General features: G+C 38.9%; 1 protein-coding gene across 2 annotated transcripts in view; it reads right to left on the minus strand.

Annotated features, from left to right (window-relative positions):
* The window catches only part of LOC146393822 (12S rRNA N(4)-cytidine methyltransferase METTL15-like), a 55354-nt gene that overhangs the window by 13247 nt on the left and 14475 nt on the right, over positions 1-27632 (minus strand). For both annotated transcript variants that reach the window (XM_084935782.1, XM_084935771.1), the window contains exon 3: positions 9187-9323. In XM_084935782.1, coding sequence (XP_084791908.1) covers positions 9187-9323 — 137 coding nt within the window. The remainder of the gene's footprint in view (positions 1-9186; positions 9324-27632) is intronic.

Here is a 27632-nt window from a genome sequence, read left to right on the forward strand (position 1 = left end):
ACAAGCCTTAGTTAGCATGTTAAAGTTCATGTCAGTAGAATTTGAACAACACTGAATAAGTATGGCTAGTTTGCTAGGGCTGCTAGTTTTTACAAAACTTTGACCTGAACAAACCACAAGGCATCTGGAACAATATCCTCACAGATGAGACATATGTAGACATAATGTACAGTGGCACATTTGCTGAAAACCTATCATGGCATATCAGCACCAACCACCATGCAGTCACTGAGTAGACCATGAAACCTTCTATACACCAAACTACATTCTAGACTCAAAATATGAGGCCATTTGAGAGCTTAACAGCATCAACGCGTTAGCACAGTTAGCTCGTTAATGCGTTAGTGCCGTGCAGGATTTGCACGGGCCAATCCACGTTAACTCGCTAACGGGCATTTGCCGTGTTAATGCGGTTATGGCGTTAACGTCGTATTAACGAGATTAATGCTGACAGCACTAATGTATATATATGAAAAAGTTAGGTTTTTTGACTTAAAACCTAAAAGTTAACATAACATAGCATAAACATAACCCTAAAAACATTTTTTCCCTCCAGGTTTTACCTCCGCATCACATGCTCCTCAAGCCATGGCAATACAGAATTTACAACTCACTCTTGGGTGACTACACAATCAAGATTTCTGGCCTATCCCACCAGAGCATTTGAACAAATGTCATGCTAATTCACATTATGGTTACAGTACAGTGAGTGGCACTTCATCTTAAGTGACCCATTTACCTTTGTAACAGCTACCATGATTTCAGGTAGAATTCTCTGAACGATTGTCTTATTTTTGCCTTGCATTTTTTGAAAAAAAAAAAAAGAAAGAAGAAGAAGAAGAAATAAATACTGGACTGCTTAATAACCTAAGATGTTTTTAAACCTAAGGTTTAACCTAAGTATGTATTCCCTGTCTCTCTCTATCTGTAAAGCAAAGTTGTAAAGAAGCAAAGCGTAAAGTAAAAGGATGACAGCAATGCTAACCTGCACAGTGATGTACAACAACGTTCTGCATGACTTGATTAATGAAGAATGTGATTAATGGTTTCATAGAAAATAAAATAAACATGAAGTATTTGTTTGGCCAGTAATTAACTCTGCCCACAAGAGTAAGCTCAGTTTTTAATTGTTTTCTGTCTTTTATTAGGTTAAACGACTTGGTTATCAAACATAATTTGGTTAGTTAACAAAAATGAGCTATGGCTATATCCTATTCCATTGTACGTGTGTCAAGACAGCAAACTCTAACTGGAAAACTATGCTTTCTTTAACCCATTTCAATTTTCTGTGTGAGATTTAAAAAAAAAAAAAAAAAATACAAAGAAAACTTGACCTATTTAGTCTTGCTCCTTAAATCAGGGCAGAAAGCACAAAGGTTGCAAATTGACAATAGGTCAAAAAGAGTGACATTCTCTCCCCCGAATGCAAATTCTACAAACGTTGTTCTCTTTTTAGCCCAGCCCCTAACTTTTTTAGACCGCTGCCCCTGCAACCAGGTCCAGGATAAGCAGCATGACATGGATGGATGGCTGGATTTTAAGGTGTCATTTTTTAAAACTCTGTGTTTTATAATCAGTATACTCTAGGCCCACTAGGAGTGGATCTTTTTCTTTTTTCAAAAGAAGTATTTCAATGCCAATGTTTCCTTTTAAGTTCAAGGTTTGTTTTCAATGCCAATTTTTAGTTTCTGCACCAAAATTAACCATCACTGTGCTGTTGTTCTTTAACGTGTTTTTATAAGCCAATGAAGGATTTAAAAATATGCAAAACAGTTACATAAGATTTCTAAATTATTAACTTCTTTATGTGGCTTAGACACAGAGTCGGAGATATAAATGCCTTATGTAAGGTCTTATATTATTAAAGAGGACAAGTTTCAGTGGTGTATGTGCTGAGGTTCAAGTGGGCTCATAATTGCTTAAGAGATCTGAACTATTTATAGCTGTAGCATCGTACAATATTGACATGCCTTTGTTTTTTTGTTATTCTGGCATCTCAGTGGATCAAGCTGAACCCATTATGCATCATTTTCAGTTCTATAGTAGTTTTGCATTATTGACAGTTCTAAAATTCTTTATTTATCTTATACATGGTTGTAGTTCATAATCTTCTGGTAATTCATTGCCTGAAACAAGCAGTTTAAGTGCCTCTCCTTTTAATAAGGGAACCATCCCTTTTACATTCTTATGAGTGGCTGCTGATTGTAAGCGAAAGGTTTGAAAAGTAAGTGGGTGGGGTTGCTTTGTTCACTGCTAAACGCCTTGTGAAGATACATCCACTCACCAGCCACCTTATAAGCCCCACCTGTTCCAACTCATCGTTTATGTAAATATCTAGTCAGCAGTGTTGGGTAAGTTACTTTAAATTAGTAACTTAGTTACATTACTAGTTACTTCTATCAAAAGTAACTCAGTTGCTTCAAGTTACTCGTTACTTTCATTTATTTATTTATTTCACACTTGGTACAACAATTCAAACAAACCAACCACACTTTCTATCAAAAAGCACTACAACCATGTGTGAAAAGGAGCAGGAAGAAGAAAATATTCTTATTACGAGACGATTCTGTTTTTTACGGGACGGTTGGCAACTCTATTTTGTTCATAAGGTTAGTTAGTAAAGTTCAACATCAACATCATAGCACCCATCCAGCTGTATAGAAACTCCGTCATGCTAGCTAGTATGCAGTACGGAAAAAGTCAGCATAACGAAAATAAACTCCGCCGAAACTTGGTATATATCTGACCCAGATAGACTGCAGGTCATAACTTCTTACCTGAAGTTCAGTTCACCTGACACTCAGACCAGCGGCCGCCTCGGGTCTCTCCTCCTCCTGCCTCCCCTTTCCCTCATCCACCTGCTGGTCTCCACCACTTGCTAATGTTACTGAATCTGTGGAAGCTCCGCGATAGCCACCACACAAAGAAACGAGTAACGACCCCTATCTAAATCCCACTAACGCGTTCCTGATTTTGGCATAATAACTAGTTACCGTGCTCGTTACCACAATAATAACGTAGTTACTGTAACGCGTTACTTAATAACGCGTTAGTCCCAACACTGCTAGTCAGTCAATCACATGTCAGCAATGTGAAGCATTTAGGCATGTAGCCATGGTTAAGTTGATTTGCTGAAGTTGCTGAGAATCAGAATGAAGAAGAAAGGTGACTGAAGTGACTCTGAAAATGGCATGGTTGCAAAACAGAGCTTGACAACAGATAACAGATAAACAGATAGTTCATGCCAGATGGCTGGTCTGAGTATTTTAGAAACTGCTGATCTACTGGAATGTTTTTTGCACATTCTACCACACAAACATCTCTTGAGTTCACACAAAATAGTCTGAAAAAAGGAAGGCAGCAGTAACTCAAATAACCACTTGTTACAGCCAAGGTATCCAGAAAAGCATCTCTGAATGTGCAAGACTGTGAACTTTGAGGCAGATGGGCTACAGCAACAGAAGACCGTACTAAGGCTCACTCCAGTCAGTCTAAGCTTTCTGTTCTTAGCTAAGAGTCACTAAGACTCAGCAAAATTTGACAAGAGAAGATTGGAAAATTATTGCATAAACAACATAAAAGCATGGCTCCATCCTCGCTTGTGACAATGGCCGAGGCTGGTGCTGGTTATGTAATGGTGTGGAGGATATTTTCTTGGCACATTTTGAGCCAACTAAGCATTGTTTCAACGCCTACCTGAGTATTGTTGCTGACCATGTCCATCTCTTTAGAATCATCCTGCATTAACCAGGACAATGTGTCACTTCCCAAAGCTCAAATCAACTCAAACTGGTAACCAAAATCTAAATGTTGGCCAAAAAATAGTGGCTGGTGAGTGCATTTCACCTCCAGTCATACAGTAATAATATAACTAGGGATGGGTATCGTTTAGGTTTTATCCGATACCGGTGCCAAACCGGTACTTTTGAAACGGTGCCGGTGCTTAAACGGTGCTCAAACCGGTGCTTAAAGAATGGAGAACACAAAATTGGTCCAAAAACCTCTCATGTTCAGCTGTTTTTTTGTAAAAAAGATAACAATGTTAGCCTTTTCTGCAGCTATGGGGCATATATGGCATCACTCTTTGCTGGAAGCAGTGCTTAAACAATGGAAAAAACACAAACTTTGTCCAAAAACCTCTCATGTTTAACTGTTTTCCACTTTTTCTTTGGTCATTTTAGCCTTTTTGGCCAGGGTGAAGGGAGCATCTGCCATCAAACAGCCACATGTAGCTATGATGATGTTTGCTAGTTCACCTTACATGCATTAATGTAATAACGTGGTTAGCCTACTCAATGTAAATTACACACGAACAACATTAAGCTACTCACGCAGAGAAGAACGGCTGCTGCTGCCATCATCATCCGTCATCATTTCTGCTACACTGGCAGGGCTAGGGGCCAGGACGCTCCTCGTCGGGTTTTTGGGGGATGTTGCTAACTCAGTGTCCGATAACAGGCACCACGCCCGCAGTAGATGTGCACGGTGTGAGGTCTCGCAGCAAGCTATCAAATACGGCGCATTTCTCGGCTTTTAAAAAAACCGCTATGCGTTGCCAGGTGTTTCATCGGATTTGAGGTGTTACTTCCTTTGACAGTATCACAGTATCAGCTTAAAGCACTTGTTGCAGGCTGCTGAGTTTGCATATTTTGCTATGAAGTACAGCCAGACTTTTTAATCTGTAGCTAAAAGAATGTACGTACCTGGGCCCGCCTACTATCCTCGGCCCGCCTACTATGCGCCTACTATCCTCGGAAACGTAAAATGATTGGCTAGAATCTAAAGTGTATCACAGCTCAGGAAAAAAAAGCACCGAAATAAAGCACCGAAATGTGCGCTGCTTTTCGGTCTGGTTACTACCGTTTATGTCAGAACCGGATACCGGTACCCATCCCTAAATATAACAAGTCAACTTTAATTAGAGTACAAAGAGTACAAACAAAATATGAATTGTCACTTTGTGTGTGTGGGGTTTTTTTTTTTTTTGTTTTTTTTTTTGGGAGGGGCATTAGAGATGAACGAAGTTCGGCTTGTGCGCTATTCCCCTCCAGTATCTCAGCTTTTTTCTTATCTCTCTCATCTAATGACCGCAATATGAACCATATGGGGTTTTTTGTTGAAGCTGAAACCTCATCTTCTATATTTTATCCTGCCAGGTCACACTGCCCTGAGTGAATTTGCATCTGATCGCGCCTTTTCATTTCACCTTGTATCCATTCACACCATCTCCACGTCTTCCTTGTGTTCTGCCTGAACACAAATGGGTCTAGATTAAATCCCCTTTAAGATCTTTTCATGTTGTGTTTGACAAATATGCACATTTCAGTGAAGAAAACACAAAAGTCATGCTATGGTGAAGCTGAATTTGAATTTAAAATTACTTTTAGTTATCCACTTACTACTTTTATAAGCTCTAAAATGTTAGGGGTGATATTAAGAGCACCTTATGAGTGAGTTATTTCCTTTAATTAATTGAAAAAAATAGGTATACTTTTCTAATATTATATTTAAGTTCTTTCATAAAATACTTTCTCAAAACAGCTTTATACTGTATCCATCAAACTGTCAAAATAGGTGGCAATGATATTTTTCTTTCTGCCTTTTCTGAGGTCAGTACTGAATCTTTTTTTTTTTTTTCAGAAATCATTCCTTCACTAAATATTTAAGGCTACCATTGGTGAGGACATCAGCAGCCTTCACAGTAGCCTCAGTCTGAGCGCATGCTCATTCAGCATCATGCTGCTTCTTCACAAATCAAGCCTGAAATATTCCCTTGTGTTGACCTGCTCAGTTCCTTTACCTGCGTCACTGAAGCCTAAGACAAGATGGTGATTGATTGCTTTCAGCAGGGGACCGGTGATGGAAATATCTACAGTCCAGTGGAGGAAAAAAACAGAAGAGGGATACAAACACAGAGAGGCTAGCCTTTAGAAATGACTCTTTTATTTTTAACTAAATTACCCCAGATGACCCAGAGATGGATATAAAAGACTTCTCTCTGACTTATTTATGTACTGTTAAAGCCACGGGAAAATATTGAATCGTGAAGTTTGTCCTGCCCCCCTGTTTCCCCACTTTAATTTCATCATCTTTACTTCCTGGCTGACAAGCTCATTTCTCCATAGTTAGGAAATGCGAATACGACATGAGTTTCTAAACATGGAAATCAGCACTTCTCTCCATGTCGTCTATGATGTACGACTGATTGATTGATTGAGGTTATCGCTCGGCTACAAAGAACTCAAAGAACTCAACTGCCGACGTGTGGGCTATACTGAGCAATGCAAACACTATTACACTTACACTTACAGCAAAACAAGAGATGACATGCAAGAATGAAGAGAGAAATTAAAAAAGATTTTTTTGCAGCCAGTTAACAGCCATTATTATTATTATTATCATTATTATTATTAGCAGTGATACTAAACATCTTTTTTGGCATGGTTTGCTGATGGAGGTAAAAGTAGGTCTCTGTGGCAGCCACTCCTTGTATATCATAATCTAACTAACATTTCTTATTATAAGTAGCCTGGGAACATTTACATCATTTACATTTTAGAAACAGTTTACCAAACCGACAGCTTGGGTAGCTTAGAAAGACGTAAATTCAAGTTTGTGCATTTTATGAATTGTGAAGTGTTTTGGTGAGTTGTATGCATTAAATGCATAGCACTAGTCCTTGCACTGTTTTAATGCAGGACTATTCTCCCAGTAAGCTCTGGTTGACTTCACCCATGAAAAAAAGCAACAAAAATGGCAAAATGCCTAGATGCTATTTTTTTCAGTAATAAAATAAACCAAACAAAAGTCAGCATGTTTTATATTGGTTAAAAATTACACCTACGTGATGCTGTTGTGGGGAGTGGTCCGTGGCGCCGCTGCGGGGAAGCTGACAAAACAGAGCGGCATCAGCAATTACGCCTCACCTGCATTTAAGAGGAATGAACTGGGTTCTATTGTTGTGTACCTGTGGCTGGCAGCTGCAAAGCTTCAGCTGGGTGTTAATCTCGAAATTTCTACTTTATTCCCAAAATGACAGTTAATATTTAAACTCAAACACCGAGCTGACAGCACAACTGAAGCGGCCTCTGCCAAATACAAAATGCTGTGTCTGTTTTTTGGACACTTTTTGTAGTTTTAACGACCAAAAGTAATACTGCCAATCTGTTACAACACTAACAAACAAAAATATCCTGTCTGTGTGTGGGTTTGTTTGTTCATATTCATTAATCCTAATTGAGGGAAAATGTTTCATGAATTATCTTTTTTTTTTTTACTTAAAGTCATATCACCCAGCCTTAGCTGTAGCTGAAAACATCTGCACCAACCAGTACTGTTGTAACTATTGTTAAAAATGGATGCCTCTTAAATGATTGATTTTAATTTTCCCCCCATTGCCATTGAAAATTTTAAGTATTTTCCAGGGTATCTCTACTGTTTGAAATTCTAGTATTGTAAAAACCCTAAAGGAAAGTGCCAAATAATTCATCAACATGTTATTATAGGCTCACCTTTAATTGCATATCTGACAAATCTCCAATGTAAAACCTTTAAATATAATTTCATTTCATGCAGTGGTCTTCAAACAAACAACAAGAGTAAGAAAGAGTGGAATAAGAGTAGAAAGGAAAAAATAAAAGAAGGATCGACTGAATAACAAAAGCAGAAAAGAGCTACAGCCTTAGAGGAGGGAAACTGTTCTCATGAAAACATTTTAAATAAGCCAAATAAAGACAGAGAGCCAATATGTGCAGGTAAACTCTAAGAAAATGGGCTTCATGTGTCAAAGCATTCAGAGCCTACAACCCATGATGTGACAGGCAACATGGCATTCGGTGTAAATCAACAAAGAGCACAGAGTATGCAAACAGTTCAGATCTCACTTCATATCAGTCAGTTTCACCATACATGTACATGTAAATCCAATGTTTGACTTTTCAATGACGTGCTGTGCCTTTTCAGATTTATAACATGTACGGTGGGCACAACTACTGCAGAGCTTCGAGCGGAGGGAAGTCATAGCAACAAGAAGAATGATGCAGAGAATAGCAAGGCTCAACATGCAGGAGACAAATCCCATTAAGTACACGGGTGAATATTATTCAGGGAAAATAGATTTACCTTCATAAGCTGATGCTTTTGAAATGTTTGGACTTGAAATTGTTCTCTTTGTGCTGTAAAACTGGGTTCAGACTGACACCGAAACTCAACAGTTTGCACTGAGGTTAGACTTTCCTCAAGAAACAGGAGTGCAGAGGAGAGAGAAAATCCTCTAACCCTGTTGTGTGGATGCACTGCGTGGGCTGCCAGGGTCTTTTACTGAGGCATCCAATAATATTGGTTAATTGCTAGATTTCTCTAGCCTCTCTCAACTTGCATCACGAGTAGGCGTGGAAGAGTTTACAGCAGGGGTATATTGCTGCTGACAGAATACAGTGTACTCATTCACTCTCTCTCTCTTAATTGTCATTCCCCGCTCACAGGCACATTTCTCTGGCAGATTCCCTTGAGAGAGGTTTCCCCAGAATCTACGTAAAAGGATTCCTTCCCACGCCATGGTCTTAGGAACATCTTAGTTTCATCCACCCGCGCTTTGCTCATGCACACACACACACTCCCTCTCACCCTGGCATTGTGTCCTTGTGTCTCCCTGCTCTCTCTTATATTTTCATTTTCTCTCTCTCTCGCTTGTTTTTTTTTGCCTCTCTCTCTCTCTCTCTCTCTCTCTCCATTTTTAACCCCCACACCCCCCACCAGTAACTTATAGATCCTCTGTGGGAGGTAGCATCTCCCTCACACAGCAGGCGTGGGCCCTTACTCTGACAAATTACATGCTGGGCCCACCAGCTTTGCGTGGGGGGAGAAAAGCTTTAAGTTAAGAAGGAAGAATGGCTCTGATTGGACAGTGGAACTCAGGGGCTGTATCTTGGCAAGCAGTATTTGATCGGGCTCAGGGAAGAAGTGAGAAAGTACAGGGAGAGCTGCAACACCGTATATCAAACCCACAGTATCCTTTAAGAAATGACCACAAACCACACACTGCTTAAAACTGTCAAGCTGTCAGCTATAACAACAAAAACTGATGGCCAAACATTAGCCATGATAAGGTATAAACATTTGTCTCAACAGTGTGTAGCTTGAAGCTTCAACTTTGGTCTAGTTGATCTTTCTCAATAAATCACTTACAAGTGTTCCTTGGCTAACTGCTGGGCCAGAGAAATTGCTGTGGGATCTCGATCTAAGGCCAGGACCGTGACTTCGGGAACTGTGCTCAGAATTGCTTTGGTATGACCACCACCTCCAAATGTCATGTCCAGCACCACCTACATGTGAGAAAGCACAAGAACAGTTCTCACAACATGACTCCATATACGTGAATCATCTTTTATCATCACAATGTTAGTTCATCATTTAAGTGTTTAACTCACGGTGGTGCACTGACATGTGTCATGCATAGGCACCCACATTTTCACACATGGTCACCTTCCATTTTAGTCTGTGACACCATCTAGATCTGTATGGTAAAAAGTTCTGATTGGGGGAACTCCCCAGCCTCTTTATCAAGTTTAAAGTCTATACCTCAAGAACTATGGTACCAACAACAATAGGTGAAAGAGTGTGTGTTTATCCACATAACTTTTGAAGCACTTACCTGATTTTTAAAAATGAGGTCCAGGTTTTATATCATCAAACACATTTTAATACTACACAAAGATTACCATGGTAAATACAAAATGCAGTTTTTTACATGATGATTTCATTAATTAATGGGGAAAAAAGTTAACCCAACCCACCTGGCTCTGTGTGAAAAAAGTAATTGTCCCCAAAACCTAATAATGGGTTGTGCTAACCTCAGAGGCAAGAACTGCAATCAAGGAGTTGTTCATAATGTGCAATGAGTCATTGAGTTTGACCCCATTATCCTTGCAGAATTGTTTGAATTCTGGGTAGGGGGAGGGTTTTCGATTAGGAATGGGCTGTTTAAATCATGTCAAAACATCACAACTTGATATAAGTCTGGACTTTGACTAGGCCACTCCAAAAGACTTTATTTTGTGTTATTTTTCCATTGAGAGATGACTTGGTGGTATGTTTCCCTTCATTGTTCAGTTGCCTAACCCAAGTGTGCTTGAGTTCAGGAAACAAACTGATAGCTGGACATTCAGGATTTTCTGGTAGAAAGCAAAATTCATGGTTCCATTAATTACAATAAATCGTCCAGGTCCTGAAGCAGTAAAGCAGTCCCAGACCACACTACCATGTTTGACTGTTCAAGTTTTGCCTCATTGTTCTCAAGAGTATTTTCCCAAAAGTTTTGGCGATTAACATTTGGTCAGAAGTGGATTTCTACTTGAAATGGTCTCATGGATGCCATTTTTACCCAGTCTCTTTCTTATTGCAGTATTATGAACACTACCTTAACTGAGGCCTCCAGTTTTTGTTGTTCTGGGCTCTTTTATGACCTCCTGAGTCATTGATGCACTCTTGGAGTAATTTGGTAGGCTCCTGGGAAAGTTCACCAGTCAAGTTTTCTCCATTTGTGTATAAGAGCTGGAGTTCCGAACCCTTAGGAATGACTTTGTAACTCTTTCCAGACTGATAGATGTCAGTGACTTTGGTCCTTTTTTAACATCTTTTACCCTTCTTCACTTTGTCAGACAGGTTCTATTTAAGTGATTTCTTGATCCAACAGATCTGGCAGTAAGCAGGCATGGGTGTGGCAAGAGAAATTGAACTCCACTTTACAAAAATGTGATTAGTCACAGTTAATTCATAACTACAGGGGTCAATTACGTTTCACATAGGACTAGTTTGGATAATCGTTTCACCTTAATAAATGAAATTATCATTTAAAAAGACTTAACAAAAAAACAGGAAGGGGGAAAATACCTTTTAACAGCACTGTATGAATGCATTATAGCTCAGACCAAGCCTTCAAAAGAATTCATTTGAATTTTTCACATTCAGTTCGGGGCAATCAAATTTAGCAATAAAGACGTTAAAAAGGAAGTGATTTCACGATGATTACAACACACTGAGGGGTGTTGTAATTAATAAAAAGTATTTTTCCCCCATCATGGAATAACAACATTAAAGCTAAAATTTACATAAGCCGTAAGTTCAAGGTAAACATGGTCAGTATATACATATAAAACTAACATTTATCCAAGGTATCCTGTACCTGGACTTGTTTCAAAGTAAGGTTGGGCGATATGTAAAAGTTTTCCAACCGACAATCGTCAGTCCAATAAATGACGATAAAGGCAATATACGTGTGCAGGCGCAGACTTTTTAATGGGTGGAGCAATGTAATCATGCGTGGATTTGCACATTTAGAATTTATACATTTTGTTTGGAGGGAATATTTTACCTTCTTTTCTTGTTTGTTTCAGTATTAATATAGCTACTTTTTGGATTCTTCATTTATTTATTTATTTATTTATTTATTTAAGAAGGCAGTTGCTGTTTGTTTCCCTCCCCACCATTGTGTTGTTTTTTTTTATTTAAATAAAATGTTTTTTTTTAACATAGGCTACTGCCTTTCTTTCTTTCTGTTATGAATTTGAGTAAATGAATCGCTGCATTTGGGCGCACTCTGAGGAGGGTGCATTTGTTTGCAGATGGAAGAGGGTGCCATTAAACAGCCCTATTATTATTTCCATTGACTGCTTCTCTTAGCTTCAACCAACATTATTAGCAAACATACTCATGGGCAAATAAATAAATCGCTCTTCTAAAAACGATCGGTGAAAGGCTCAGCCTATCGTAGATAGTCGATATGTTCGTCCAGTCGCCCAACCCTTATTTTAAAGCCACAATTATAAAGGCCTATAAGTACCAAAGTACCTCCTGATCATAATGAAATAAATGTAATTTCAAAATGTCTCAAACTAAAGGGCAAAAGCTGGCCAAAAACCGAGACAGACTGTCCAATATTTTACCATATCTTAACCTTAATGTCGGCAAATATCTCTCCAAACTATGTCTGAAAAATGTAGCTTATTGAACAGTTCGTCATGTATACATTACAAATAAAAAATACAATATTTTCCCCCAAACCTTATTCTGCAACTTTCTTGGCTGTGACAGGGAACCCACACTCAGTGCACCAACAAGCCTGGGAGCACAACCTAGCCAGTCAGCAGGCAAAATTTTTCTTTAGCACAGTCTTTAGCCTGTGGCAATAACGCTGTGTAAACTGTGACTGATTGACAATTTCTGGTAAACTTAGTGGAGCTTTTATTAGAAGTTTAATCATTATGAACATGGTGGTTAGCACTGTCACCTCACATTAAGAAACTCCTGGGTTTGAATCAAGGCTGGGACCTTTCTGTGTGAAGTCTGCATGCTCTCACTCCGTCTGCGTGTGTTCACTTTGGGCTCTTGATGTGAATGTGAGCGTGGATGGTTGTCTGTCCTGTGCCAGACTGGTGACCAGTCCAGGGTGTACCCCGCCTCTCACACCATGGCAGCTGACCCAGAAATGGATGGATGGATGGATGCTAATCCAGAAATTCCAGATGAAGATCTGGACTGCATAATGCATACATTTTATATAAAAATATAAATATTATATATGTTAATAAATAAATATAAATGTTACTTAAGTCATATAAGGTGTCTGTTTCACTGAAACCAATAGCTATTCTTTTGCTTTTAGTCCCAAATTCACACAGAATTATCACCTGACTTTGTAGGAAAATCTGCAGGAAATCAGAGTCATTTTAAACAGCAGGAGGCAGTTGTTTTCAGCAACAAAGCTCTGATAAACTGGATGTGACGATGTGCTAATGCAAATGTATTCATGTTAGCCTTAGAGCCTAAATTATACTGTAAGAACTTTTTTGAGAAGCTCTAACACATTTGACTTGATACTTGCAGTTATGGAAATGCCTGAAAACAAATATAAACACTTCACCAAATCCCGTAATTCAAGGTAACTGAACCAAAATTAATGGAAGTGCTGTTATTATGTTAATGCACATGACCTTAATCCTCACACAACAGACTCTTTCATCATACAACCGCCTTGATGAAGAGAACACTCCCAAGTCGCTCCCATAGGAATCTTTCTCATCTCTACCAACCTTCTTATCAATCCAATTCAAGAGATTACCTGATTAAATAAAGACCATATATGTACTGTTTATCAGTGGTGAAGCAAACTTGACATGCATCATCATTTCAGAAGCTATAGACACATTCAGCCTGCAGTTTCCAGTTAAAAGGGTTACTCACTGTTTTGTCTGTCCTAAAGAGATCTTGACCTCAGCCTTTTTTTAAACTTATAAACTTCTTTGCTTTCTTTTCCCTTGATATTGCAGTGTTCTGCTGATAGACAATAATTGTGTCATACACACGCACACTAGTGCTCAGCATGCATGTACAAGACACCATCAGACAGGCCCTAATGGATCGTGTCTCATCATCAATTTAGTTGTGAAGTCATGGCCTTAACAGTCAGCTCAATCGCTGTTAGTGTGCTCTTTGTTTCAAGTGCAGCAGGGAAGCACTATAGTAATAAGGCTGCAGGAATCCCTGTAAACCAGAAGAGTCAAACTCAGTTCACGGGCTGCACACAGGCCGATTCGATCTCCACCACTCCTTTACAGTATTGCGCTGTTTTAACAAAATTAGGTGCAGTTTCAACATTATGTGCTATAATGCATCAGCAGGACACAGTGGTTTAACCACCTTTCTTTGGTGTGGTATGAAAACCTTCTTTGTCAGTAAGAAGACTGTAAAAGTGAGGATGATTCAGACCTCTGACTCGGATTAAATTAACAGTTCAGACAACCAATCTCATGATGTGATCCATTCTTAACAACTTATACCCTCCTTTCTGCAATTTTCACACTTTTCAGAGCCAGCCTGGGGACCAGATTGGACCTTTTGGCAGGCCAGAACTGCTGTGAAGTCACCATACACTACCTGCAAACTGTTTCGTCGACGAACAGTGTCTTTCAGTTCTTGATGTAAAAAAAGACCAAGTCAGAAAGATTAGAAAGTGAAAAAACTATTGCCTTGATTTCATTGTGATGTTTCTCAGTTTTTTAGCACACAAGTTTCTGTTTGCTCCATAAACCAACTCTTATTCTATTTTACTTTTTTTTTTAAAGCACTGTAAGAGAAGACAAACAAAGGGAAATTGTGTTTGAACGTTTGTTAAAAATATTAATCATCGACTTCAAAATAATCTCATATGTGGATGTCAGTGTTTTTTTTATTTTATTAATCAAGTATTGAGAGCGGGGCAGTCAGGAAATGTTTTATGCAGGATATATGTAACGCTTATCGACCATTCTGCGGGGTCTTTGCTGTTAACAGCTGTAACAATTGAATACCATATGCAAAAAAAGAAAAGCTCACCTATCCATACATTTTTCCTTATATGTGATTTCTTTTTCCTTGAAAAAGAAATCACAGCATGTTCAATCAGTGTCTGATTGGTCTGAGACTGTCTGAATAATTCGCTAGATTATCTTTTACTTTTCATCTTCTACATGTCTGCTCCGTGATTTATTCGAATGTCAGCAAATGGTCGGGAACAGATGTAAAAGGACACAAAAGGAAATGCCAGCTATTTCCCACAAAAACATTAAACATGTCGATCGATAGTGACGTTGAAGGTGGGGTGTGTGCGTGCATGTGTGAGGGAAGAAGTGATCAATGGCGGTTCCCTCTCCTTTCCAGCGCACAGCAGCAGATGGGGAGGGGGTGTGGGCTAGTGGGATGAGTCACACGCATAATGAACTTGCCTGTTGTGCTATTCAATACAAAAAAGGAAAACGAAAACACAAACAGCAAAAGTAGGCTGGCTTTTATCAAACAGTCGACACAGGCAAACGGGAGACAAACTGGTCCTCTGCTGGAGGGTGAGGCACTTGTCACAACAATCTTTTGTCACATCTTGAGGGAGCTGTGGCCAAAAGAACAAAGGTAACGCTGATCTATTTCACCAGTTCAAATGACAGACAGACAGCTGATGCTCAATATTCTTAGAGGCGGTTAGCTGAAAATGCAAATGCTGAGTATTTATTCTTCTTTGTATAACTACTGCACCAAGCACAGACACTCCATCTGTACAAGGTTCAGCGAAGGTTTCGCCTCCTTCACACACACGCACAAACACACGCATGCACAAACCAAATAAAGTAACCTAAAAATTGAGTGCATGTCCAAAGGGGAAAAAAAGGAAGCCTTATCTTTACAAGGTCATTTACAAGGTAAACTAAAAATCTGGTTCCTATGCTGGAGGATAACAAGCTTTTTCAAACGACCTGAATGCTGCTGCAAAAAAGAAAGAAGGGAAAAAAACCCTCCTCCCTCCCTTTAAAAAAAAAAAAAGAAAAGCAAACCTGCTACTTCTGCCACCAGATGGACACAAGAACTTCTTGAAAAGATTTGGTGATAATAGGTTTGGCGTTTGAAATGATGATTAACACCAAACTTGGGAATGACTCATTCACAATATTTTATACCGAGGGGTTTTCAGCAAGGCTTTCACCTAGGCCATGCCTTTTGCAGAGAATGCGGCAGACTGGAATCAAACCAGAACAAGATGCAGGTGATTCTCGGTAATGCAATGCAAAGAATGATCTTTAAAACAAAATTACTTACTCCAAGTCTGCGTTTTGTACTTCGTCTGGAGTGTGCAATATCTGCCTTTCCCAGCAGAGGGAACAGGAGAGTTAGGAGTGGCCGAGTGGTGCAGTCCAACAGTGAAGCAGCAAGGTGCTATAATGCAGGACACCTCAGCAGTCATCCCACAGCATTTTTAATGAGCACTTTTTTTCTCAAAGTAAAATGACAAATGCTTCATCAGTTCATATGTCAAGTCAAAGAGAGATATTTTACATACATATCTAAAAAATAAAGCTTTTGCATCAAGCAAACAAAAAACAGCTCGTGCACCAGTATATGATATCCTGGCCATACGGAAAAAATGGGCCTCATCTGAAGCTTTCTTATGGCTGAATTCATTAGGAAAAGACAAACAGGAACCTGAGAGAAGCCTGAGTACTCACCTAAATCCTACTTGTGACTCCCCAGCCCAGGTCAGTTACAGTGGGGGATCTAAAATGTCATTGAGGGGAGTTTTTTCAGATCTTGTTACACTAACACACAGACCATTAGGGAGACAGATACACAGGTACAGGATCGCTTTTCTTGTCGCGTCCGTTGCCATGGCAAGAGTGGAGGTAACCGGTTTGCATTTCTTTCTCTGTCACACAAAGTTCATGGCGAGACAAGTGTGCCCAGTTTTAGCAGGATGTTTGCAGGATGAGAGCACAGAATGATTCATGTGGAAACCCTGATATAATCAGTGGTAATAATGCGGGATTTAGTGGCTGTAGAGAATAGTCCGATGGCTACACATCTGGCCAATGTGAACTTGACTGGACATAAAATCTCACTGCTATGTTCCAACTGTATCTCACGCCCGAACCTCCGCAGCACAGCCTCAAACTGTTTGTTTCATTACTGCTTCCACACACGTTTTGACTTTAACTTCACCAGGTAGGAGGCAAATGTGTCCAACACAGATGGCCAGTGAAAGCAGACATGAGATTATCTTGATGGTGATCACTCATGTCTGACACATATACATGACTCACCTACCTAAACTTAAAGTGGACTTAACATATGACAAGTGGACTGAGAGTGAGTAAAAAAAAAATATATATATATATATTTTTTTTAAAGTGTGGGTGAATGAGTGAGCGAGTGAGAATGAACAACTGATAGGGAAGCACAAAACTGTTGACAAAACTCTTTGCCAGAAGGCTCCTGCCTCTGCGTATGTTGAACTAATCTCTCTTTTGTTAAAGGAATGCTGCAAAGTTACAACAAATACTTTCATTCCTCATCTATTCAGCACCGCTTGCCCTCTTTTGGCACAAGTTTAAATAAATGTGCTCGAGGAGGTATTTGAGCTAGTTAAGACAAGACACGTCTATGCACGCAAAAACAGCAGTAGTTCATCTGCCAACAATAACACCCGTCTCAAGTTTGTAGGTCATTTATAGCCTGAGAATGAGCAAATCATGTTAGAGGCACTTAGAAGACATCAAGAAGGCCAGACTTTTTCAGAAGTGCCTATGCAAGGTTAAGTATCCTTTTCAGAAACACAAATTAATGATGGGAATTTTGTAAAGAAAGGAGAAAAAAAAAAGTGGCACAGCAGGGGACAAACTTTGTCAAAACTCAGGCAAGGAAATTAACTCATGACGCTATTCCAGTGGCATGAGGTTTGGGTTTTGCTCTTACTTTTAAAGGATTAAAAGCTAAAATATAAACTATTACAGTTCTGTTTGCTCCATTCCCTTGCTTACATCTAGCATCTAAAAATGTGAGAGAAATTGGATCCTTAATGGATGACCTTTATGCACAGCTGTTCAAACCTGTTCTGGTCTAATCTATTGGCCAAACCCTCGGTCTTCCTGTGGTCCACTTCTGTCCAAAGTTAAACGTCAAAATGAATAAACAGATTATCTCCATTAAATCTTGCTGATAGTCCTGAAACAATGAATTCTACTTATCTAAATGTCATCATTTGTAAATGTCTAGATAGTATACAAATAATAGAAAATGACTAACAAGGTGAGAGGATGTAGAAGTACTAAAGTACTTCTCATTTACATTTAAGAGACATTTAAGAGACATATCTTATTGTGACCATTATGACTATTCTAGATTCCAAAATAACTACATGGTGTGTTTTTAAATACACTCATTTGCTATTTGATTAGATACACCTCTATCTAGGAGAATGGTCAGCCTGCTTTGAGCTGATAGAAAGGCAACAGTAAAGAACTACTTATTACAAACTAGGTATGCAGAAGAACATCTCTGGGTACACAAACATCAAACCCATGGCTACAACAGCAGAAGACCACATCAGGTCCTGCAAGCTAACAACAGAAAATCGATGCTACTGATTTGTCCTGGCTCATCAAAACTGGACAATAGAAGATTGGAAAAAACATTACCTGGTCTGATGAGTCAATTTCTGCAGCCAGATTAAGATGGTAGAATTTAGTGTAAACAACATGACAAGGAAGGTCATTAATATATCCACCTTTGTATCAGTGATTCAGGCTGGTGGTGTAATGGTGTGGGACATATTTTCATGGCACACTTTGGTCCTGTTAATACCGACTGAACATAAAAAATACATCACAGTCCAACTGAGTATTGCTGCTGACTATGTCCATTCCATTAGGACCATAGTGTCTGATTGCTGCTTCTAGCAGGATAGCGCAAAGCTCAAATCATCTCAAGCTGGTTTCCTGTACTCAAATGGCCTCCACAGACACTAGATCTAAGTCCAACAGAGCACCTGTGGGATGTGGTTGATCAGGAGATTTGCATCAAATCTGTAGCAACTGTGTGATGCTGTCATGTCAATGTGAAGTAAAGTCTCTGAGCAAAGTTTCCCTGTTCAATCTATGCACAAAGAATTAAGGCAGTTCTACAAGAAAAAGAGGGCGCAACCCAGTACTAGTACAGTGTACTTATTGAAGTGGTTGGTGAGTATATTATCTGAATATACTCAATCAATATTATTATTATTGACTCAAATTATAAAACAAACCCATAAATGGGGAAAAAAAGCACTAATAACAAGAATGTTTATTACATTTTCATTAGCATTACCCTGCACTGCACAGACACAGTGCATGTGCTGTAGCATTCAGTGTCAGCCATGTATACTCAAAGTGAAGATAACTGAGTCAAAACCCACTATCAGAGTTTTAACATAAATAAAGTCTGAAAAAATAGCTTCACATGATAAATGTTGGACTTTTGTCAAATTCTTTCTTTCTTGGGAAAGTTGCCAACTAAGACATTAATAAAACAACATTCTTGGGTTGTTTTTTAAGCCAATTTTTAAATTTTTTTTTATAGACATCCCTTTTTTGGAATAGCTGCTACAGGGTATGGCTATTGGTCTACAAATGTGTGTAGTTGTTAGTGCTGCACAAGGCAGAGGACATACTGGAAAACTATCTAAACAATTTCAGGAAGCTGGCTAGTCTGTTTGTCATAGTGTCTCCCCTCACCATATATAGCAAATTTTAGGCACAATCTGTCCCTGGATGGTTAAGTGGCTTTATGTTCTTCCTTATGTCACCTTGCTGTAAGGCTGGAAAACTGCCATTAATGTTCATAAAGCCATGAACACACAGCAGCTTATTTACGGAATCTGTAGAGAAAAATGAAATCCATGATACATTGACTCTGGAAAGTATTCATAGCGCTTCACTTATTCCACACTTTGTCATGTTACATTCTTATTCTAAAATGGATTCAATTCATTTTTCACCTCAAGATTATACACCCAATACCACACAGTGGCAAAGTTAATAAGGTTTGCTTGAGATTCTTGCAAATTTATTAAAAATGTAAAAATTTAAAATATAACCTGTACATAAGTGTTTGTACATACATACAGTCTTTGCTCAGTACTGTGTTTGGCTGCAATTACAGCCTCAAGTATTTTTTAAGTATGATGCTACAAGCTTGGCACACCTATTTTTGGGCAGTTTCTCCCATTCTTTTTTGCAGAACCTCTAAAGCTCCATCACATTGGATGGGGAGTGTCAAGCCATTTTCAGATCTCTAGAGATGTTCAATCGGGTTCAAGTCTGGGATCCGGCTGAGCCACTCAAGGATATTCATAGAGTGGTCCCTTTGTTATCTTGCCTGTGTGCTGTTGGAAGATGAACCTTTGCCTCAGTCAGAGGTCCAGAGAAGTCTGGAGGAGGTTATCATGGAGGATGTCTCTTTATGTTGCTGCATCTTTTCTTCAATCCTGACTCCCAGTTTCTGTTGCCAAAAAACCCACAGCACGATGCTGTCACCACCATGCTACACTGTAGGGATGATATTGGACAGGTGATGAGTGGTGCCTGGTTTCCTCAAGACAAGACACTTGACATTCAGGCCAAAGAGTTCTGTGTTTCATCAGACCAGAGAGTTTTGGTAACCAAGCTGTCATGTGCTGTTTTCTCATTTTAATGCGTTTGTCTCCTTTCGCTTCTAAAGTACTTCGAATAGCTTGCCTTGCCTTTTACTGAGGACTGGCATCTATCTGGCCACTCTACCATACAGGCCTGATTGCTGGAGTAGTACAGTATTGTTGTTCTTTTGGAAGGTTCTCCTCTCTGCAATGACCAACACCGGAGCTCTGTCAGACTCCCTCACTAAGACCCTTCTATCACAATGGCTCAGATTGGCCAGGCAACCACATCTAGGACGATAACCGGTGGATCCAAACTTTCCAAACTCCCATCTACAAAAATATGTCTCTACTCTTCTCCATATCCGTACCTCGATACAATCCTGTCATGCACCTGAGCACAATTCTTATGGGAAAGGCTGTGAATTTAATTAACTTTGCAACATGACAAAATGTGGAACAACTGAAGCACTGTGAATACTTTCCAAATGCACTATATTTATCAATATAAAATATTTTGATAAACACAGAATACAAAAAAAAAATATATATATATATATATATATATAAATATATATATATATATATATATATATATATATATTTATTAAGTTTAACATTATTCCTGCAGTTTTTACACTCACATCTTTGAGTTGGACATATAGAGCAACACACTGCACACTGTAATATACAATAAAATGCAGTCAAATACAAAGACGAAGCTGATGTAAACAATAGACCAGTTGCCTCCTAATAGTAATGTATGCTTACTTAAAATGGGATAATCATTCCGAGGAGGAGAGTGAAGCTGGTGGGCTGATAAAGTCAAGAGGAATAACACTAATCTGTACTTCTAGAAAAGGGCCCTCGCAAAAAATCTCTAGACCAATAAGACTCTCAAATTTCAAAGTTTACAAACCAACAGAAGCAGCAGTTCTTTAGACATGTAAAGAGAAAAATCACACGATGATCTCAAATTTTCCATCAACTACAGCACAACTGCCAGGAACAGAAAATTCCCATCCAATATAAGACTTCAAACAATTGAAAGTCTATATGTAATAAAAATTAAATAAAGTGAATATTTCATTTAATTAACAATTTAATTAGCTCATGGCAGCAGTGTACTCAAAAATTATGGGTGTCCCTGCAGCTTTCCTTCACCAAATAAATCATCTCTACATTTACTGTAACAGATCAATCATCATTAAAGTCAAAGCTAAACACACCAAATGATTATGTGGCTAATTTGCCAGTCAAAAAATAAGTTTGCAGGACAAAATTGAAAAGGAGATAAAATTGTCACAAATCAAATTAGAATTGACAAACTGTCAGAACCTTCTTGGAAAAAAACAAAAAGGGGCAACTCCTGGAAACATCCTGCAAACATCCTGCAAATGTATAACAAAAAAAAAATCAAAAACAAAACAAAAGAATAATTTGTTAGATTTTATAAGACACAAGCAAAACCATGTTTTTTTTTTGGAAGAAACCACTACATAACGTAGGTCTCAGTCACAAAGCCCTAGACCCCCAGCAAATGTGTGCTTCCCAGCCAGTTGGTGAGTGGTTGACATAAGTTACTTGATGTCACCAGGGGAAACAGGTCACAAAGAGGATACCTTCACTGAAAACCTTGCGATGTTTCTGTGGTCACCAGTTATTGGCAAGGAAGATGCTGACTTTCGGCAAATACTTGGCATTTACTCTCCAAGCTGTAGTGAAACTTGAAAAAGTGCAACAGAAACTAACAACACAAATATTTCTGCCTTTGGAAAGGCAGAAATGGAAAGCATTCACCTTCAAAGTAAAATTTGCACTTTCTGAAAAGTGTTGGTAGCAGTGGTAAGGCACAACTTCTGGTTTGTATCACACTCAAGTTTCAGTACCACTTGGCAAGCAGTTGGCAAGTGTTTGCAGACAAGTTCATGTCTTCTATAATGACTCTAATGACTGTGGAAACCTGCTAGCGAACAAAGCCATTACAAGGTTTTTGGTGCATTTATCTCTTTGTCACCAAGTTCATTCTAGTGACCACCTCTAGCAACCACTCGCCAGCAGTTCGTGGAATACAAACCTTCCTCTAGTGCCTGGTAGTTACCAGGAGGGGTCACTGACTGGTCTCTAGATGTTCACTGTGACATCAAGCTACCATCAACAACCACTCACAACCGGTCAGAGAATGCACACTTTTCCCTGGCAACCGGTGGTTGTCAGATGGTCAACGACAGGTCTGTGTCACTTAAGTATTTGAGAAATTTATTGTCATATTACTGAATAACATTAACTTAATAACATTTATTTTTTAATTCATATGACTTTTAATTTTTTTCCCGTTACGGTTCCAATAATGGGACCAGGGTTCATATGATTTTATGTGTCTTGAGTTCCATGATGATAATAAAATAATATTCTGATCAGTTGTGGTAAAGGTTCAGGAGTATTAATTGATCTTTGTGCTTCCTAACCATGTGGATATAAATTTTTTTAAATTTTATTTTACATTGTCTCCATAACTTTGTCATGATCGCTGTCCAAGGTGCTGATCCTGGGACCACCAGGAACGTCCCCTAGTTCAGGTAAACTAAACTGGTGGCACAAATTGCTGTCAAGAAAGCATAATTTAGTACATTTATAAAAGGCAGGGCTCCGAGAGGCTGAGGATGTATTTGGAAATAGTGTGCAGAATCCTAATTACCCGATGGTGTTATCACCCAAAACTGCACTGCAGCAGGCCATGAGCGCAGAGCTGGGATTAAGCACGACTATTTAGGGTCACAGTCACTTTGACATCACGTTGCTTCTTTTTTGGATCTCATCTTTTGGGATTAATGGTTTTAACTAGAGTAGTTTTAAAGCTTCGTGTACAGCTGCCGATTTATGAAGGTTCTTGTAGTACTCTACCCACCTCGTCAAACACCATAACATTCCCAAAACCTGTCACAATCTCTTAATCTTCCCACTTTATTTGGTCTTCTTTCCCCCTCACTATTACTTTCACATAATTCATGCAGAGTCTGCCTTTGTTCTGTATGTACATTTGTTAAAATTTTCAATAAAAACTTGACTGCAAAGAGGAAAACCCCCAGTCCCTGTCCTCCTCTACATAAAGCTCATAAAGCCCATGTCAAGCATCCGCCCACTTCAAGGAGTCCCGAGACTGGCTCTTACACTACAGTTGTGCTGGGTAGCTCTCTGGAGAAATGGGGATAGCAGACACTTGTATCTTCTCTCAAACTATGAGACAATAACTCAATATTTACTGTACGTGGGCAACCCGGTGCAGCGATTAGTCTCTCTGTTGGGTTATATGCTGCTTATGTTTTGAAGAAGTAATCTGAAAGCAATTAAATTTTAAAAATGGCAAATTAATATAGCTTTTTTTCCCCAGTGTTTTTCAAATCAAAACATAGTTTTATATAAACATGTCTATGTTTATGAAGTAGCAATTTAAACTTTCATCCTGAAGCACACGGAAATTTATTTATGGATTTTTGAGTCAAATTTTGTTGGCACAACATAAACAACATGTCCAGGATTCACAGGATTATTACGTGTATTTCAGGACAATCATATTATCATGCTACAATCTGTGTAATAAAATGATGTGAGCTGCATTGTTTCTTACCTCAAATGTTCTAGACCTTGCAAATAAAGTACATAAGGCATTGTGAGGATTTGATTTGGAGGCAGTGAGTGACAGCTGTGAAAAAAATGATTGGACACTGAAAAAAGTGGAAAGGGAGGGACCTCTACTGCGTGCATGAGTCATCACTCTCCACCCCCCACCTCACCCCCAGCCAAACTGTCTGTTTTTTTTGTTTTTTTCCCCTGCAGGTTGGAGATTTACTGAGCAACATTTTCTCAGCTGGTAAGATTCATTTTTACATTAAATTTATGGCAGGTCTTTTGCAAATTAGTGAGAATAACATTGTGGGTCAAAACTGAACATAACAAGCTCAAGCTAGTGTTTAAAAAATACTTCAGTAAAACAGTGCAAAATCATACATAAGGAGATGTGTTTCTATTAGTTAAGTTAACAGAAACTGTTAATTCTCTAGCCAACTACTTATTCTTCTACACACTTAGCAGAGAGGCTCCATACAAAACAGCCTTACAGTCTACACAGACTATGGCCTTACTTCGGTGCCATGTAGCTATGGGAGAGAGTGTTCATAATAATTAAATTAAAGCTTCTCACAGTCTGGCAGGTCAGTTTTGGGTTGAAAAAAAGCGGGGCAAGAGGGTTGTAATGTGTAAAACACATTGTCACAACTCAGCTGTTATCTAAATATCCAAGAGGGCTATATCTCTATGTAATTACACAGTTTTATCAACAAATTTTGTTGCTATTCATTTATTCTATGAGTGTGCAAAACTCTTGAGCCACCTCTCACTTCTTTATATTTTGCTAGGAAAATATAATGTTTGTTTGAAAGTTTGAGATCTTTGGATGTTGGCTGCCTTTTGTTCCATTCTCTCTCAATTTGATCCCAAAAAGCTTCAGTAATGAGGTCCAGGCTCTGGGGAGGCTTTAGGAATGACTTGACAGCTACTCTTTTACTTTTACTTTTACAGATGGATCACTTGAAGGTCCAGCTAGGTCTTTTCCAGATTTTTTCCTGCTTCTTAAGATCATGAGTTTCAGATACTCTTCATCTGCTGTAGGTAGTTTTTTAGGTCTACCACTTCTTTGTTTATCCTCTACTTGTCCACTTTTTTCATTTTTTAAAGGACACACTGCACAACACGCTGAGATATGGCAGGTTTTCAGCTAATAGCTCTTTAGGAATCATCATGTAGGTGTAAAAATACTACATTTTAAGCCTTTCAAACTGATGTATTTGGCATTTTTCCTTGATTCAAATAAAGAAATGGGAACAAATTGGGTTTTTTCATTTGGTTTTTTTGTTCTTTGTTTTGTTTTTTGAGACAGGTCACCAGCAAGAAAGTGCCTAAAGACACAAATTAAAACTGGTCTTTGCTAAGTTGTCTGTTATGCGTAGACACAACATTGATTCATCACTTGAGTTAGGCACCTTTTCTATGCTTGAATGATTCACAGGTTAGTGTTAAGTGGCTTAACAAAAAACAACAACAACAAAAAAAAAAAACCACTCCTCTGAAAATGATAAAACAGAAAGAGTGAAAAGGTAGCCAACGAAAAACTCTGAAAGACCTTCAGAAATCCTGGAGATAAGTTATACCCATATCTATCTGCTGATGACGAACATTTCCCTGTGCTCATTAAAATCAGAATTTAGCATGTGTATTTACTAGGGGTGCAACGATACTCGTATCGATATTGAACCGTTCGATACAGTGCTTTCGGTTCCGTACGCATATGTATCGAACAATACAAAATTTTTAATTTTATCAACTTTCCTTCTGACAATGCTGTCTGTGTTGAGCGCTCAGTGGATCTGCGCTCGACAGTGCAGCCTAGGCGGAGTAGTCGAACGCAGATTCACTGAGCGCAGGGCAAGCTAGCGAGACAGAAGTTAAGCTCTCCTTGCAACATGGCAAATTGAACCTCCCCCACCCTCATTCAGATCTGGCGTTTGGAACTATTTAGGTTTTCATGTGACGTATGACCCTGAAGGTAAGCGCGTCATGGACTAAAGTAGAACAGTATGTTGGATGTGCCACGCAATGCTCAATTACATTGGTGGGAACTAGTGTGTTAGTGAAGTTAGCTCGTTAACGTGTTGGCCGTCCAGCCCGGGGCGATCCGCGGTAGCTCGTTAACGGAGATTTGCCATGTTGTGGCGTTAACGTCATTTCAACGAGATTAACGCTGACAGCACTAGTGGGAACACAACGAATATGACTGCACATTTACGCCGACATCATCCTAGTGCAAAGACAAGTGGAAGCAGACAAAAACAACAAGCACGCATGCTACAAACTTTACCCGAGTCATTTAGACAGCCGTTAGCACATGATTCTCCTTATGGGGACCTGATATGTTTAATATGCTGCTGAGAATATAGCCCAGAAGAAGCGTATAGTATAGCTTTTATTTTGGAAAGAGACATTTCTCTGTAATAAACTCTCTTTTCCAAAGATGAGTGATTCCTCAATCAGATATATTTATTTTGTTTTATTACTTTGTTGTTTCAGCAACATTAAATTTAAAAACTGTACTTTTGAGTTAAAATATATATTTATAATTTTAATAAATGACAAATTAAAAAGGCATGAACATTTTTTTTTGTATCGAAAAAATATCGAACCGTGACACCAAAGTATCGAACCGAACCGAACCGTGAATTTTGTGTATCGTTGCACCCCTAGTATTTACACATGGGTGTCATCACAACAGATTGAAAATTGAGCCTTGATCCAATACACAGCTTAAACAAAAGTGATTCAAAAACACAAATGCATTGAGAATTCACTCTCAGTGATGCAGGAGACATTTAGGCTACGTCCACACGTACCCGGGTATTTTTGAAAACACTGATTTTTCTATGCGTTTGCACCTTTCGTCCACACGTAATCTGCGTTTTCGGTCACTGAAAACTGAGATTTTTAAAAACTCCGGCCAGGGTGGATATTTTTGAAAACTCCGTTTTTGCATTTACGTGTGGACGAGAAAAATGGAGAAAACGCAGCGTCAAAGGTGTGCGCCTTTTTTGACATCACACTGTGCGCCACGTTATTGTTTCGGTGAAATGAATTTCTACAATACTGTTACTGTTAATTGTACTCTCTGCAGTGTTTAAATGCTTACATATACACACACTTACTGTCCCTCCACACATACGACTCGGTTCTGCTTCTATGCCCCATCCTTGTTTACTATTTCCCACCGAGGCTTCTAGACTTCTGATTGGCCAACATTTCTACACGGTTAGGAGTATATCGCTACCTGCTGCTTTGGCATATTACTAGCAGCGTTTTCCTTCATTTCTGCGTTTACGTGTGGACGGGATTATTTTTTAAAACGAAAATGGAAAATCTCCGTTTTCAAAATCAGGATCGCCAAATAGTAACTGTAATGGTTTTGTGCACAAAATGGAATAAATAAACCTAATCATGGTATTCATATAGAGATGGGTGAGGGCTACATCCATTTTGTGAACATTGCAATCAGACCAATCCTCTTGCAATAGCAGTTCTTGTGAATTGAGAACAGACATCCTATCATTGCATGAGCTTATAGATCCTTACCTGCATATACTAAAAATATGTAAACCAATTTCATAAAAATCAGACCAGTTTGGACTTCTCCAGTACTAAGAATCTGTGAATGAGATATACCAGCTATACCAAGTCTATATGTAAGATACTGCCATTGTGCTGCACTTTAGACAAGAAATCACAAAGCAGAGTATTGTGTACCTTTAGTATCAGCAGCAAATCTGTTATTGATACTGGAGTAAGCAAAAAATTATCGGCTATTATTAACTAAAAAGCCATGGCAATAGACAGTGCCAATGTTATGGCTAAATTTAGGTACCTACAACATCTATAAATAGGTTGCGGAAAGATAACCATGACAAGTAATATAAATCATCACTGAGTGTGGGCTGAAGAGGAGGGGCAAACCCTGGTCTAAAGTATCGACAGAAACACGCCTCCCTTTGAGTGTGCTCGCCTTGTGTGTCAGTCTATCTGTACATGTGTCACTGAGACTAAACACTGGCAGTCTGAGCTGAAA

This window comes from Perissodus microlepis, chromosome 1 (genome assembly GCF_051167445.1).
Source record: "Perissodus microlepis isolate ML-2025 ecotype Zambia chromosome 1, ASM5116744v1, whole genome shotgun sequence".
Taxonomy (NCBI): Eukaryota; Metazoa; Chordata; class Actinopteri; order Cichliformes; family Cichlidae; genus Perissodus; species Perissodus microlepis.